This window comes from Pseudophryne corroboree (genome assembly GCF_028390025.1).
Source record: "Pseudophryne corroboree isolate aPseCor3 chromosome 3 unlocalized genomic scaffold, aPseCor3.hap2 SUPER_3_unloc_13, whole genome shotgun sequence".
In the NCBI taxonomy this organism is placed as follows: domain Eukaryota; kingdom Metazoa; phylum Chordata; class Amphibia; order Anura; family Myobatrachidae; genus Pseudophryne; species Pseudophryne corroboree.
The window spans coordinates 245,510-263,554 of record NW_026967501.1 but is presented as its reverse complement, the minus strand read 5'-3'; the positions used below and the strand labels follow the sequence as shown (position 1 = coordinate 263,554).

Below are 18,045 nucleotides of genomic sequence, written 5' to 3'. Positions count from 1 at the left end.
TTACTGCACAGCCCATGTCACCTCTAGTAATCCCACATGATCTCTCAGTGTTACCTAAATGTACGCACAGGAGATGTTATATTACTGCACAGCCCATGTCACCTCTAGTAATTCCACATGATCTCAGTGTTACCTAAATGTATGCACTGGCGATGTTATATTACTGCACAGCCCATGTCACCTCTAGTAATCCCACATGATCTCAGTGTTACCTAAATGTATGCACTGGCGATGTTATATTACTGCACAGCCCATGTCACCTCTAGTAATCCCACATGATCTCAGTGTTACCTAAATGTATGCACAGGCGATGTTATATTACTGCACTGCCCATGTCACCTCTAGTAATCCCATATTATCTCTCAGTGTTGCCTAAATGTATGCACATGGCGCTGTTATATTACTGCACAGCCCATGTCACCTCTAGTAATCCCACATGATCTCTCAGTGTTATCTAAATGTATGCACAGGCGATGTTATATTACTGCACAGCCCGTGTCACCTCTAGTAATCCCACATGATCTCAGTGTTGCCTAAATGTATGCACAGGCGATGTTATATTACTGCACTGCCCATGTCACCTCTAGTAATCCCATATTATCTCTCAGTGTTGCCTAAATGTATGCACAGGTGATGTTATATTACTGCACAGCCCATGTCACCTCTAGTAATCCCACATGATCTCAGTGTTACCTAAATGTACGCACAGGAGATGTTATATTACTGAACAGCCCATGTCACCTCTAGTAATCCCACATGATCTCTCAGTGTTACCTAAATGTATGCACAGGCGATGTTATATTACTGCACAGCCCATGTCACTTCTAGTAATCCCACATGATCTCAGTGTTACCTAAATGTATGCACAGGCGATGTTATATTACTGCACAGCCCGTGTCACCTCTAGTAATCCCACATGATCTCAGTGTTACCTAAATGTATGCACAGGCGATGTTATATTACTGCACAGCCCGTGTCACCTCTAGTAATCCCACATGATCTCAGTGTTACCTAAATGTATGCATAGGCGATGTTATATTACTGCACTGCCCATGTCACCTCTAGTAATCCCACATGATCTCAGTGTTGCCTAAATGTATGCACAGGCGATGTTATATTACTGCACTGCCCATGTCACCTCTAGTAATCCCATATTATCTCTCAGTGTTGCCTAAATGTATGCACAGGTGATGTTATATTACTGCACAGCCCATGTCACCTCTAGTAATCCCACATGATCTCAGTGTTACCTAAATGTACGCACAGGAGATGTTATATTACTGCACAGTCCATGTCACCTCTAGTAATCCCATATTATCTCTCAGTGTTGCCTAAATGTATGCACAGGTGATGTTATATTACTGCACAGCCCATGTCACCTCTAGTAATCCCACATGATCTCAGTGTTACCTAAATGTATGCACAGGTGATGTTATATTACTGCACAACCCATGTCACCTCTAGTAATCCCACATGATCTCAGTGTTACCTAAATGTATGCACAGGTGATGTTATATTACTGCACAGCCTATGCCACCTCTAGTAATACCACATGTTCTCTCAGTGTTAGTAACACTCCTGTCCAAGCTTCCTAGTATTATTTTCAAGATAAATATAAAAGCAATGCCAGAAATACAGTACTGGATACAGTGTCTGTTAGAGAATTATATATTGTACCATGTAACACCCTGGGTCTTGTCTACTCATTTTATAGTAATTTTCCAGTTTTGATCATGATCTTTACCAGATTTTAATTGTTTTATGAAAATTCACATTTCCAAAATGTATTTTATTTCCAGCAGATGGGCACACAAGCAGGAATATCTCAGAAGGACATCTAATATCATCCCCGGATTGTGAAATAAAAGATGACAGTAGACAGGATTCTCCAGGAACTAATCTCATTACCCCAATTGTACATCCAGCTCTATCAGCTGATCCCTCTGATCCTGGGAAATGTTCTCCTGATCACTCTGATATTGGTGCATCTGTTACAGCTCTGACAGTAGATACAGTGTTTCCCTGTTCTATAGCTGCACCATGTTTTACACAGAACACAAAGCGTATTGCACATCAGCCAGCTAAGGCAGGTGAGAGGCAATTTCCATGTTCTGAGTGTGGGAAATGTTTTGCACCGAAATCATTTCTTGTTATACATGAGAGAAGTCACACCGGTGAGAAGCTATTTTCATGTTCTGAGTGTGGGAAATGTTTTACATCCAAATCAAATTATGTCATACATCAGAAAACTCACATAGGTGACAGTCCATTTACATGTTCTGAGTGTGGGAAATGTTTTACACGGAAATTACATCTTGTTCAACATGAGAGAAGTCACACCGGAGAGAAGCCATTTTCATGTTCTGAGTGTGGGAAATGTTTTACACGGAAATCACATCTTGTTCAACATAAGAGAAGTCACACCGGAGAGAAGCCATTTTCATGTTCTGAGTGTGGGAAATGTTTTACACGGAAATCACATCTTGTTCAACATGAGAGAAGTCACACCGGAGAGAAGCCATTTTCATGTTCTGAGTGTGGGAAATGTTTTACATCCAAATCAAATTATGTCATACATCAGAAAACTCACATAGGTGACAGTCCATTTACATGTTCTGAGTGTGGGAAATGTTTTACACGGAAATTACATCTTGTTCAACATGAGAGAAGTCACACCGGAGAGAAGCCATTTTCATGTTCTGAGTGTGGGAAATGTTTTACACGGAAATCACATCTTGTTCAACATGAGAGAAGTCACACCGGAGAGAAGCCATTTTCATGTTCTGAGTGTGGGAAATGTTTTGCAGTGAAATCAACTCTTATCAGACATGAGAGAAGTCACACCGGAGAGAAGCCATTATCATGTTCTGAGTGTGGGAAATGTTTTGCACTGAAATCAACTCTTATTAGACATGAGAGAAGTCACACCGGAGAGAAGCCATTTACATGTTGTGAGTGTGGGAAATGTTTTACACGGAAATCATTTCTTGTTATACATGAGAGAAGTCACACCGGAGAGAAGCCATTTTCTTGTTCTGAGTGTGGAAAAGGTTTTTCATACAAGTCATTTCTTGTTATACATGAGAGAAGTCACACTGAAGTGAAGCCATTTACATGTTCTGAATGTGGGAAATGTTTTTCACTGAAATCGAATCTTGTTCAACATGAGAGAAGTCACACCGGAGAGAAGCCATTTTCATGTTCTGATTGTGGAAAACGTTTTTCACACAAATCATGTCTTGTTCAACATGCGAGAAATCACACCGGAGAGGGGCCATTTTCATGTTCTGAGTGTGGGAAATGTTTTGCACAGAAATCAACTCTTGTCAGACATGAGAGAAGTCACACCGGAGAGAAGCCATTTACATGTTCTGAGTGTGGGAAATGTTTTTCACTGAAATCGAATCTTGTTCAACATGAGAGAAGTCACACTGGAGAGAAGCCATTTTCTTGTTCTGAGTGTGGAAAAGGTTTTTCACACAAGTCATATCTTGTTATACATGAGAGAAGTCACACCGGAGTGAAGCCATTTACATGTTCTGAGTGTGGGAAATGTTTTTTACTGAAATGGAATCTTGTTCAACATGAGAGAAGTCACACTGGAGAGAAGCCATTTTCATGTTCTGAGTGTGGAAAAGGTTTTTCACTCAAGTCATATCTTGTTACACATGAGAGAAGTCACACTGGAGAGAAGCCATTTTCATGTTCTGAGTGTGGGAAAGGGTTTATACAGAAATCACATCTTGTTAGACATGAGAGAAATCACACAGGTAAGAGGCCATTTTCATGTTCGGAGTGTGGGAAAGGGTTTATACGGAAATCACATCTTGTTCAACATGAGAGAACTCACAGAGGTGTGAAGCCATTTGCATGCTCTGAGTGATTAATAAATCAGCTCTTGTTGGACACAGTAGACATCACACAGCTGGGGAACCATTTTAATCTGGAGTATACTCATCTTCACCATTTCCCTGCATTGTTCCTTCAGGTTTTATCCTATGTCCTGTGTTTTTTTTTTTTTTACAATATACATGCTGCTACTGGTGAAATAATAAGACGTCATGTCCTCCTTTACCTCTACTATGCAGATAACCTGTCTTTGCTCCGGGTACTGAAAACAATACCAATACTAAATGTCTAGCTGAGCTCCAGGTGTCGGTGATGCCAGTTGGCTGTGACTCGGTCCTAGCGAAACAGGTCCATATGCTAATGCACGCCGACCCGCCTGTCTTCTGATTACTTCCTCCCACTCCTATCCAAGATTTTTCACGTGCTGCTCCCTTTCTCTGGAATTCCCTACCTCTCCCCCTCAGACTGTTACCAGCAGTACCAAGAATCTGCCGTATTTCATTTGTGGTTGATCTGTTAGCTATGCAGCCCTGACCATGGAACCTGCTGCCTCGCACAGTCCAAGAGACCTCCACCCTGGAGACCACAAACAGACTGATGACTGTTACTCACATGTTTCATTAATGTTCCTTCACTTCCTAAATATACATCCCACATGCTGAGGTCTTTATTCTGTTCTACTTATTGTGTATCTTGTGCTCTGTGTAAATGTGAGTGTAAAGTTCTGTGAGTTCTATTGGGAGGAAAGTGATGTATAAGTAACATTATTACTGGTGAGAATGACAGGAGTCAGATCTAGTTACACCATACATTACATATACAGAAGGGGAAATGTATAAGTAACATTATTACTGGTGAGAATGACAGGAGTCAGATCTAGTTACACCATACGTTACATATACATAAGGGGAAATGTATAAGTAACATTATTACTGGTGAGAATGACAGGAGTCAGATTTAGTTACACCATACATTACATATGCAGAAGGGGAAATGTATAAGCAACATTATTACTGGTGAGAATGACAGGAGTCAATCTAGTTACACCATACTTTGCATATGCAGGAGGGGAAATGTATAAGTAACATTACTGGTGAGAGTGACAGGCGTCAGATCTAGTTACACCATACGTTCCATATACAGAAGGGGAATTATATAAGTAACATTATTACTGGTGAAAATGACAGGAGTCCAATCTAGTTACACCATACGTTACATATACAGAAAAGGAAATGTATAAGTAACATTATTACTGGCGAGAGTGACAGGAGTCAGATCTAGTTACACCATACGTTCCATATACGCAGAAGATATAGAGGGAGAAGAAGAGACGTATGTGACTGATATGAAGGCAGAAGATATAGAGGGAGAAGTAGAGACGTATGTGAGGGGTGATTAGCAGTGTAAGGAGGAGGAGATCCCAACAGATATCAGCACAGGTGAGTAATAAACACTTATTACAGAAGTCATCACCCAGACACGTCCCCTGGTATTACTGTATAATGTCCCATTCCCAGCAGTCACCTCTTCAGTCATCACCCAGACAAGTCCCCTGATGTTACTGTATAACGTCCCATTCCCAGTAGTCACCTCTCCAGTCATCACCCAGACACGTCCCCTGGTGTTACTGTAGAATGTCCCATTCCCAGCAGTTACCTCTCCAGTCATCGCCCAGACACGTCCCCTGGTATTACTGTATAATGTCCCATTCCCAGCAGTTACCTCTCCAGTCATCACCCAGACACATCCCCTGGTGTTACTGTATAATGTCCCATTTCCAGTAGTCACCTCTCCAGTCATCACCCAGACACGTCCCCTGGTGTTACTGGATAATGCCCCATTCCCAGCAGTCACCTCTCCAGTCATCACACAGACACGTCCCCCAGTGTTACTGTATAATGTCCCATTCCCAGCAGTCACTTCTCCAGTCAGTAGCTGATTGATCTTGGTGAGTTCCAGGATCTTCTGATCACTGTGCCTCTCGTGTATCAGTGAGTGAGGTGGAGGCACCGTGATGGGGCTCTTAGTTCTGCTCAGTCCACCTGACATACGGGGATGGCTGCTGGGTGTCTCACACTCAACAGATGTCTTCTTCACTACTTTGCAACCCTGCAAAATGGGGGAGACATCAATATCACTGTAAACACTGCCAGATTCTCTCACCTCTCCAGTCATGCCCTGTATTATTACTATAGATATAAGTGATGTCACTGTGACACTCCCAGATCCCCTCACCTCCCCAGTCATGTCCCTGTATTATTACTGTAGATAGGGCTAACACACCAGGGTGACATAGAAACGGAAGACTGAGCGTGGATAAGAGGGTTAGGAGGACAATTGGCTGGGTTTGGTATAGAAGTGGGCCTTGAGAGCCCATTTGAAGTTTTGTGAAGAGTGAGATGGGGAGAGCACGTGCAAAATAGGTAGGACTGGGAGGAGGTAATCAGTTGGCAGGAGAGGCGGCGAGCATTAGCAGAGAGAAGAGGATGGGTGGTAGTGTACAGAGAGATGAGGTCACATGCAAGAGGGAGAAGAGTGGGTGAGGACTTTGAATGTGAGAAGCTTGATTTGTATTCTGAAAGGGAAGGGGAGCCAGTGAAGGTCCTGCATGAGAGGGGAGGTGGATGTTGTACGTTTGGTGAGGAAGATGAGATGGGCGGCAGCACTGAGGATAGATTGGAGTGGAGAGAGGCGTATGTCAGAGATGCCATAAAGGAGATTACAGTCGTCCAATCTGGAGATGACCAGTGAGTGGATGAGGGTTTTAGTAGCATTCTGGATGAGAATGGGTCTGAAATATTTTTGAGATGGAAATGACAGTACTGTGAAAGGTGCTGAATGTGTGGTGTGAAGGAGATGTAGGAGACGAGGATTACTCCAAGACAGCGCACTTGGGGGCTAGAGGCGATAGTAGTGCCATCAATAGATAATTATGGGAGGAGAATTTATGCGGGAGGCAGGGAAGATGATCAGCTCAGCGTTACACATAAGTTTAAGAAAGCGCTGGGACATTCAGGAAGAGATAAAGAGGATGTTTAGATAGAGAAAAGGAGAGGCCCAGAACAGAACCTTGGGGACACTGACTGCTAGAGGAAGTGGGGGACGGGGGGACGGAAGGAACCGTCAGAAACGTAGGAGGACAGCCAGGATAGGGCAGTATCGCGCAGACCAAGGGAGTAAATAGGATTTTAATATACCTAACGGTAAATCCTTTTCTTGTAGTCCATAAGGGATATTGTGGACAGAATTAGTATGATGGGAATGTCCCAAAGTTTCCAGAACGGGCGGGAACGTGCAGAGACAACTGCAACACCGCCTGCCCAAACTGGGTATCCTCTTTGGTCGGGGTATCAAATTTGTAGAACTTCACAAAGGTGTTAGTCCCCGACCAGGTAGCAGCTCGGCATAGTTGTAGGGCCGAGACTCCACGGGCAGCCGCCCAGGAAGAACCCACCAATCTATTAGAGTGGGCCTTCAGAGACTGTGGAACCGGTAAGGCTGCCGACACATAAACCTGTTGGATAGTAAGTTAATCCAATGAGCAATGGCCTGCTTTGAAGCAGGGCAACCCATTTTACGTGCATCATACAGCAACAACAAGGAATCCATCTTTCTGATGTGAGCCGTCCTTTTGACATAGACCTGTAAGGCTCATACAGCATCCAATGCATCTGGAATAGAAGCAGTGCCAGAACTTGACAGAATCACAATAGGTTGAACTGCTGTCGAGTATGAGTATGGACTTTTGCACGACAAGGCCCCCAATTCTGAGACATGCTTAGCAGAAGCCAGGGCCAGTAACATCACCGTCTTCCACGTGAGGTACTTGTCTTCTACCATCACCAGAGGTTCAAACCTGGAAGACTGTAGAAAACGTAACATAACATCTAGATCCCAAGGTGTCATAGGGGGCACAAAGGGAGGTTGTATATAAAGCACCCCTTGCAAGAAGGTCTGAACTTCCGTCAAGAGAGACAACTTCTTCTGGAAGAAGATGGAAAGAGCTGAAATCTGGACCTTAATGGATCCCAGACGTAAGCCCTTATCTACTCCAGGCTGCAGGAAACAGGAACCTTCCTAAGTGGAATTTCGAAGAGGGATATGTGCGTTCTTCGCACCAAGAGACATATCTCCGCAAGATATTATGATAGTGTTTTGACGTCACAGGTTTTCTGGCTTGTACCATAGTGGCAATGACCTTTTTGGAAAGCCCTTTGTGAGCTAGGCTGTTCCGCTCAACTTCCATTTCATCAAACTAAGCAGCCGTAAGTCCAGGTAGACGAAGGGTCCTTATTGAAGAAGATCCCTTAGTGGTAGAGGCCAAGGGTCCTGTACAGTCATGTCCAGAATAGCCGTGTACCACGCCCTTCGGGGCCAATCCAGATCAATCAAGATTGCTTCCACTCTTTGATGTCTGATCCGCTTGAGCACCCTCGGGATCAGAGGGATCGGAGAAAACGGGTAGACCAGCTGGTAAGGCCAAAGATAAGTCAGTCCATCCACTGCGTTCGCCTGAGGGTCCCTACTCCGTGCGCAATAGCAGCGAAGCTTCTTGTTGAGATGAGAAAGAAAAGGATAAGGAGTATATACTCCTTTATATCGGGCGCTGGAATTTTTAAAAAATGTAAACTTTAAAAAGCACACCTGATTGACAATTAAGCAATATAATAGCAGCTCCTAAAGGGCACCTGGATGCCTGATACAAGAATATAGCAATTAATGTTCTATTAAAAAACATTAAAGGAGCGCTGTTTACAGATAAAAAATAATTTTTATTATGTATTATTAAATGATTTTTGATCAGTAAACAGCGCTCCTTTAATGTTTTTTAATAGAACATTAATTGCTATATTGTTGAGATGAGAGGCCATCAAGTCGATCTGTGGGCAATCCGACCTGTCGATCAGTTGGAACATCTGAGGGTATAATCCCCACTCCCCCGGGTGGAGGTCGTGGCGGCTTAGGAGGATCACCTCTCAGTTGTCCACTCCCGGAATGAAGATTGTGGACAACGCTTTTCTGCCCAAAGGAGTATTCTTGACACTTCTCGCATGCAGGCCCTGCTTTTTGTCCCTCTTTGTCGATTGATATATGCCACCGCCGTGGCATTGTCTGACTGCACCTGAATTGCCCGATCCCTTAGTAGAGGAGACGCCTGAAGCAGAGCATTGTGGATAGCCCGAAGTTCCAGAATGTTGAATGGAAGAAGGGCCTCCTGGGCAGACCACCTTCCCTGGAACTGCGCACCTTGGGTGAGAGCTCCCCATCCTCGTAGACTCGTATCTGTTGTGAGGAGGATCCAGTCCTGAGTCCCGAAGTTCCGGCATTCCAAGAGGATGGAAGACAGTGTAACGTACGCAGCCCCAGCTGGCTCTTGAGTACTTTTTGCCAGCCTGTTTCTGGATTCAGTGCGTTAGTGTAAAGAGACAAGACAGAACTTGGTTATCACCTATACAGCATGCTGCCTGGATTCCCAATAGAACTGGACATCACATACTATTGTGAAACATTATCCCTCTGTTATATGTGTTTGTGTTTATCAGGGAATAATATGTCTAGCCTGATGTTTTGTTCAGAATGCATATGAAGATGTATACCTGTATATATGAATGTACTGGTTATTGTATTATAGTTTGTAAAATAATGTCGTCGTCCCCCCCCCCATGTGACTGCTTTGATAACCTGTTTGTTTGCTGTTGGAGATACAGCCATTCTCAGATGTCAGTCCATACACCCCCCTCATTCTTCCCCACACAATGGATTCCAGGCCACACAATCAGATTAATTAAGGTTCATTTAGTTAACATCTATTGTGTGCTAGAGGACATGCCTGGACATGTTAAAGTAGGTCTATCTGAAAGTGTTCTGTAGTCAGCCCCTTTAATGTAACCCACCCAATACAGAGCCAGAAGGTGTCGCCTTATGGTAGGACAGACAAAGGTTTGAGGAGAACAGAGGCTATGGAAACAGGGGGGTATATTTACTAAGGTCCCGATTTTTAACCGAGATGCCGTTTTTTCTTCAAAGTGTCATCTCGGTAATTTACTAAACTCAAATCACGGCAGTGATGAGGGCATTCGTATTTTTTGGGAAGTCCAAGAAAAAAATTACGAATGAATACACCATCGGTCAAAACGCGGCTGTTTAAGTATGAATCTCGGTCATTTACTAAGAAGTGCAAAGCAAAAAAAAAAAAAACACTGCCGTGAAAAATTACAACTCGTAAAAAAGTGCTAAAAAAAACAAACCTGCTTTTTTGAGCCGTGATTGGATAGGCATGCACGGATCCATGAGATCCGTGCCTGTATATCAGTGGGAAGGGGTGGGAAACTGTTAATTTTTTTTTTAAAAATTGCGTAGGGTCCCCCCTCCTAAGCATAACCAGCCTCGGGCTCTTTGAACCGATCCCGGTTGCAGAAATATGGGGGGGGAAATTACAGGGGTTCCCCCATATTTAAGCAACCAGCATCGGGCTCTGCGCCTGGTCCTGGTTTCAAAAATACAGGGGACAAAAAGAGTAGGGGTCCCCCGTATTTTTAAAACCAGCACCGGGCTCCACTAGCTGGACAGATAATGCCACAGCCGGGGGTCACTTTTATATAGTGCCCTGCGGCCATGGCATTAACTACCCAACTAGTCACCCCTGGCCGGGGTACCCTGGGGGAGTGGGGACCCCTTCAATCAAGGCGTCCCCCCCAGCCACCCAAGGGCCAGGGGTGAAGCCCGAGGCTGTGCCCCCCATCCAATGGGCTGCGGATGGGGGGCTGATAGCCTTTGTTTAAAATGTAAAGATATTGTTTTTAGTAGCAGTACTACAAGTCCCAGCAAGCCTCCCCCACATGCTGGTACTTGGAGAACCACAAGTACCAGCATGCGGCGGAAAAACGGGCCCGCTGGTACCTGTAGTACTATTACTAAAAAAATACCCCAAAAAAGACAAGACACACACACCTTGAAAGTAAAGTTTTATTACATACATCCACACAAACATACATACATACTTACCTATGCCCCCACGCAGGTCGGTCCTCTTGTCCAGTAGAATCCTTGGGGTACCTGTTGAATAAATTATACTCACCAGATCCAGGGTACCAGGCTCCTCGTAGAATCCATTTGTAATCCAGGTACTTGATTAAAATTAAAAAACGGAGACCCGAGCCACGCACTGAAAGGGGACCCATGTTTTCACATGGGTCCCCTTTCCCCGACTGCCAGAAACCCACTCTGACTTCTGTCTAAGTGGGTTCCATCAGCCAATCAGGGAGCGCCACGTTGTGGCACCCTTCTGATCGGCTGTGTTCTCCTGTACTGACTGACAGGCAGCACGCGGCAGTGTTACAATGTAGCGCCTATGCGCTCCATTGTAACCAATGGTGGGAACTTTCTGCTCAGCGGTGAGGTCACTTTCGGTCAATTGTTACATCCAACCGACAAAACACATACCCATTTGTCACTGGCACATGGACCGTTGTCTCGTATTGACAGGTTCTTAATTGCTGATAACTTAATATCCCAGGTTGCTGTGGTGGATATACTTGACATATTGATCTCTGATCATGCCCCTGTCACGCTGGCATTAACCCCCCCCCCCCCATATGCACTCGACTGATCGTATTTGGAGATACCCACAATACTTGGCAGACTCGGAGGATTTTAAATTGTACCTCACCTACCATTGGACTAATTATGTAGATGAAAATATAGATTACTGGGTTAGACCTGATACCTTTTGGAACGCCTCTAAGGAAGTGATAAGGGGTCATATTATTAGTTATGTCTCCTGGAAAAAAAGGGAATCCAAATTGGAATACACTGCGTTAAAAGAGGCAATGTCCACGGCTTTTCAAACATACACTTCCACTCCAACAGGGCTTACTCTTACTGAGTACAAGCAGGCTAGGTGCATGCTTGAAGCTTATTTAGCCACCCAGGCAAAACACTCCTTAGACTTTACCAAGAATACATTTTATAGATGGGGCAATAAGGCTGGTAGATTACTGGCGGTCATTTCCTGGCCTCCCAAAAAACGACATGTTATTACCACTATACACCACCCCAGGTCTGGTTGTATTATCACCAAATCTCAGGAAATAGTGGAACAATTTCAATCCTATTTCCAATCCTTGTTTAGCTCGACACAAACAGATACTGATATACAATCCCAGCTGCTAACAGATGAGGAATTGCCCCCTCTTACTCGAGACCAGAGAGAAGCTCTTGTAGGAAAAATAACGACGGAGGAAATGAACACTGTTATCTCCAAGTTACCTCATGGTAAATCTCCGGGTCCAGATGGTCTGTCGGGAGATTACTACCGCATGTTACAGGCCCAGATTGTCCCTGCCCTATTGGAATTGTTTTAAGCTATACATGAAAGGACCTTTATTTAATGAGGCATTTATTACACTTATCCCCAAACCGGCTAGGGACACCAATTTTCTCTCCTCATACAGACCAATCAGTCTATTAAATGTTGATTACAAACTACTGGCCAAGATAATGGTGACGCGGCTCCAGTCCATTCTTCCTGATATACTCACCACAACACAAATGGGTTTTGTAACTGGTATACATGCGGTTAAAGCAATACGTATTGCGCTGGCGGCGGCATCCCAGTTTCCATGTGCAGACTCGAACATGCTCTTTAGCCTTGATGCCAATAAGGCCTTTGACATGGTCTTGTGGCCCCATTTGTTTACTGTGTTGGAGAAAAGAGGCTTTGATACGGGCTTTATTAATTATGTACTATACATCTACGACAGACCATCTGCCTCTTTATTGATAAATGGAATCAGGGGCCAACGGTTCCTGTTGGAAAGGGGTACCCGTCAGGGATGCCCTCTGTTGCCGCTGCTATTTAATCTGGCCCTCGATCCATTGCTTAGGACACTGCAATATTGGTCAGATTTTCGGGGTATAAAGGTGGGTGGACAGGAAATTAGGCTGTCCACTTTTGCGGACGATATCCTTCTGTATATATCTGACCCTGAGCCTTCCCTTGACTTGATCCTTGACATGATCCAATCATTTGGCCGCATTTCAGGTTTTAGTATCAATATGGACAAATCTAAAGCGCTATTGTTATATGGTAGTGACATGTCCGAGTTGGTCCTCACACTTTCCCTTGCATTGGGTGTCCACTCATATTAAATATTTGGGGGTTATGGTGCCACGCTATCTGTCTGAACTTTACAAACTCAATGTCAGTAAGGCCATACATACTCTAACTGACGATATCAAGGGATGGGAACGTCTTCCACTGTCATATCTAGGCAGGGCTAACCTGGTAAAAATGGCTATACCGCGCATATTATATCCACTGCAAACACTTCCCGTACTGCTGACCAAACTGGACGTCCAAACGATTAACAAGCTAATCAGAACCTTTATTTGGAAGGGTGGCCGGGCACGTATTGCTTTGCATAAACTTGCTCAACCCAAATCCAATGGCGGTATTAACTTTAAAGGATGTTGTTGTTTATAACCATGCTGCGCTTCTGAGACACTTGAGAGATTGGCTGCAAAATAGCTCTGTATATACAAACACATCCTTCGAACAGAATTTTTTGGCACATGTGGGTCTGACTTGTTTTCTTCATCAACACGATTGGGAGATCCCGGACTGTCTAACCCACTTCTGTGGTCTACTAGGAAAATGTGGCATATATTGCGCCACAACGCGAAATTGAATCAATACTACTCCCTACACTTGCCGTAATTAAAAACCCAGAGTTTCTGGATGGCATGGCTGCCCAGCCCTTTATAACATGGGGGGAGGCTGGTATAATATCGATTCGGTCATTGGTATCGGTGGAGGACCACCGTCTGCTCACCTTCTCAGAGGTTTCAACGAAACATGATGTGGTGGTCTCGTCCCCCCTTCCATTTATGCAAACACAATTTTACGTTAGGCATATCCTTACACATTTTGCGGAGGGGGATTCGACTAACCCTCTAGACAGCCGCCTACAGCACCCAGTACTGAAACACAAGTCCATATCAATACATTACACTTTTTTGAGGACAATATTAGATCACGCTACTGTGACGGGTGGCATGTCCAAATTGTTGGCTCATTTTCCTGGATTGACCATACCAACAATGGAAAAAGCACTACTATACTCCCTAAAGGTCCTCCCAGCAAGCATGTACACTGAATTATTTCTTAATGTGTATCATAACACTTATCTATCCCTGCTACGTCGTTACCATATGGGAACGTCGGAAACACACTCTTGCCCAAGATGCCACCAGAGCGAGGCTGACACATATCATTGTTTGTGGGATTGTACAATATTTTTGGCATCTCATTAGGAGGTATGCGGAGGCTAATTTAATAACCTATGTGCCCTTTACTCCTGAATGGGCAGTTCTGGGTATCATTGATCCCACTCTTCGCATGCCACCGGAATGTAAAAAACTACTGATAGCCCTTAGTGCGGCCAGGAAAAAAACTATTTTACAAGGGTGGTTGGATAGCACGCCACCACAGATACCATTATTTTTGAGTAAACTTCACCATATATTCAGGATGGACTGGGTGGAGCCTATTGTTGACAGAGGTAACCAGGTAGCCAAGTTCTTCAATCTCTGGGAATCTTATATATCCACTCTGCCCCCCACTACACGGCTACACGTTCATAACAGCCTCAAGAACACTACGTGGTATTTAACTAGAATGGCTGCGCAGGATCAGCCTCTATCTTTGGTTTAGGAATGGACAACTGTGGCGGCTCCCCCTATAGATACAGATCACTTGCTTTTAATGCAAAAGTCCCTGTGGTATGCTATATGTGAAATTGCTATATAACCTCTAACTGTAATCCTCTTATAATATTGTATTGTGCACACTTTGTACATCTACAATGTATAATGCGATTTCAATGATGTCTCAATAAAAAGTTTATAAAAAAAAAAAAGATATCAGGTTGGTAAATACTATTGGCCGGTGGAAGTAAAAGTAATTCTGTTTTGGAAATATTAAGTTTGAGGTGCGAGATTACATCCAAGATGAAACAGCAGAAAGGCACTCAGTGACACGGCCCAATACAGATGGTGACAAATCTGGGGAGGATAGGTAGATTTGAGTATCACCTGCATACAGATGATACTGAAATTCAAAAGAGCTGATTAGTTTCCCAAGAGATGAGGTATAGATTGAGATTCAGTTGGTACTCCAACTGAAAGAGGTAACAAAGAGATGGTGGATTCAGAGAAGCAAACACTGAAGAAGCGATTAAATAGGTAGGATAGGAACCAAAAGAGGAGAGTGTCTTGAAGACCTAGGGATTGTAGTGTTTGTATGAGAAAAAAATGGTCAACAGTGTCAAAAACAGCAGAGAGATCTAGAAGAATAAGAAGTGAGTAATGACCTTTGGACTTCGCAGTGACCAGATCATTCACTACTTTCCTCAGTGCTGTCTCTGTGGAGTGTTGGGAACGAAAGCCTGACTGAAGTGGGTCAAATAAATTGTGTGATTTAAGAAAGTGTGAGGCGAGTGTAGGCAAGTCTCTCAAGTAGAGAGAGGCATGGGAGCTGAGAGATGGGACGGTAGTTTGAGAGAGAGTTAGGGTCAGAATTTTGTTTTTTTAGAATGGGAGTAATCAGTGCATGCTTGAACAGTGAATGAAAGATACCAGTAGAGAGAGAGAGAGAGAGAGAGATTACAGATGTTAGTTAAGGTTGGGATGAGAACAGGAGACAGAGATTTACTTACTTGTTAGGGTATAGGCTCAAGAGGAGAGGTAGTAGAGAAGCAGGATGAGAAGAGTGTTAACACTTCACCTTCATTTGTGGGATCAAATAAGGAGAGTGCCAGAGTTGCCAGATAGAGAATTGAGCAGGTCACTGTATTAGGAAAAGCATACCATTTCATATTGGATCTTATCAATCTAGTCCTTGAAGTAGGAGCAAGATCTTGCACCTTGATAGTGTCTGGTGGGTTGAGTGAGGGAGGTTTCAGAAGTGATATAATTGTTTTTAAAAGTCATTTGGGGTTAGAGGCTTGAGCAGAGATGAAAGTTTGGAAATATGTTTGTTTGGCAGAGTCCAGGGCACTTACGATAAGAGTGGTAGACAGTCTTCTATGTGAGAAAGTCGCTAGGAATACGATATTTACACCACTGACGTTCAGCTTTCCGTGAGAGTTTTTGTAGGTGTCTTGTTAATTTAGAGTGCCACAATCGACATCTAGGCCTATGTGCAGTGTGATGGGTTGCTGGAGCCACTTGGCTAAGGGCTATTTCTAGAGTCTGGTTCAGGTGTGATACAGCAGTCTCAGGAGAAGTAAATACAGAAAAAAGTGAGAGCAGTTGTTGCAGAGAGGTGGACAGTTCTTGCCACACATGCCAGATCTAGCACCCCCCCCCCCCCCCGCAGACATGCGAAAGCATTGCATGGTGGCAGTGTTTTTGCGTGTTTCAAGTAGCCCTCTGCCTATGCAGCCTAGCTGCAAAGGCAGATGGCTACCTGCCATGTTAAGGGTCACAGCTGCTGCGTGATGTCACGCTACCACCGCGACCCGCCCCAGCAATGGTCCAGAAATGCCTCCGTTATCTGGACTGCACCCTCTTAAATGGGGTGTCAATGCCCTATTCTCACCCCCTCCAGGTATTAAACTGCATTCTGAAGAGAAAGCCATTAAGGACTTTACAATTGCGTGTACTGGCGCATGCGCAGATGTACTAATATCACTTCATAGCGATTTTAGTACATCTGCATCAGGATCTGACTCAGGCCCAGGGATGTAATCTGAGAGAGGGAAAGGAGTGTTGGTGAATTCAGAAAGTGAGCAGTCTGGTGAATACTGGATCAAGACAATGCCCTTCTGATGAGTAGTGGAGTCAGTCCATTGGGAAGAGCCAAGAGAGGAGGTTAGAGAGTAGTTTGGAGGCATGAGAGGCAGATTTCATATTATCAATAGCAATATTGAAATCACCCATGATGATAGTGGAGATGTTAGAGGATAGGAAGTGAGGGGGCCAGGCAGAAAAATCTTACAGAAATAGTTTGGGCTGCCCAGGTGGATGACAGATAGCTGCATCATACAGAGAAAAAGGAGTGTAAATTTTGAAGGAATGCACTTCAAATGATGTGAAAGTGAGTGATGGAACCTGTGATAGAACTGTGTATGTGAAAGATTGGGAAAGTAATAATCCATCCCCGCCTCCTTTACTGTTATCAGGCCTGGAGGTGTGTGAAGTAGAGACCACCATGTGACAGTGCTGCAGGGGAGGCCATGTCTGATTGTATAAGCCACGTTTCTGTTATAGCCATCAGGTTGAAATTGATAAATTATGAAATGGTCATGTATGGATGTTAATGTTACTTACAGAGCAGGCATTCCATAAGGCACATTTTAGTGATTTGGAGGGTATTGGGAGACATGTGTTTATGAGGTTGGCTGGGTTTGCAAATTGCTGTGAATCAGGTGAATGAGAGTGGGACAAGTGGTTGGGTCCCAGATTTGGTAAAATGTCACCAGCTAAAAGAAGTAGGAGAGATAAATACAGTTGTTGGAGATTTATGATTTTTTTTTATGGTGACCGGTTGTGGATGTTGTTGTCAAAGTAGAAAGATAAGTTAAAATCTCAGGAGTGTTAATATGAGGGGAGTGGATAATTGAGGTGGCAATGTGTTCAGAGGGCTAATTTTCAGGGAGAATGAAGGATGTTATTGTTTTAGTGAAATAACTATGGAGTGCAATGAAGAAAATCAATTTTTGGTACATGGTTATTTTGAGATAAAAGTAGTTCTTTAGGCTTAGAGTGTAAAGAAGTTGCAATATTTAAACACTGCAATATTTTTGAATCTCCCTTCCTGGAAAGGAAAACAAATCTAAACCCAAATTAGGAATTAGATATCCTGGGTTAGAATAGTAACATACAGATGGAGCCAGTGTTATCTTAGCTGGCCCAGGCGTGACTACGCGATCCATCCACCTAGTCACGCCAGGAGTACACAGAGACGCTCCCATTCAGACTGACTCTGCCCAGGAGCGCGGATGGAGGCACTCTCCATTCAAGTGAATGTGGCGCATCTCCGTCCAGGTGCATATCCCATCCAGACGGAGACGCTCACAGTGACTAGGTGCGCTTAGTCACACAAAGAGCCAAGATAATGGAGGCTCCATCTCTAGTACACATCAGCAGCAGCCATGTAAGCAGTAGGTCATGTGACATGTAAGCAGTAGGTCA

At 43.9% G+C, this 18,045-nt stretch overlaps 1 protein-coding gene across 1 annotated transcript in view; it reads left to right on the top strand.

The window, feature by feature from the left end:
- The window catches only part of LOC134983332 (oocyte zinc finger protein XlCOF6-like), a 36,299-nt gene extending 31,780 nt beyond the window's left edge, over nucleotides 1–4,519 (top strand). Inside the window, exon 2 of the mRNA XM_063949041.1 lies at nucleotides 1,800–4,519. Coding sequence (XP_063805111.1) covers nucleotides 1,800–3,883 — 2,084 coding nt within the window. The 3' untranslated portion in view covers nucleotides 3,884–4,519. The remainder of the gene's footprint in view (nucleotides 1–1,799) is intronic.
- Nucleotides 4,520–18,045: the final 13,526 nt, after the last annotated feature.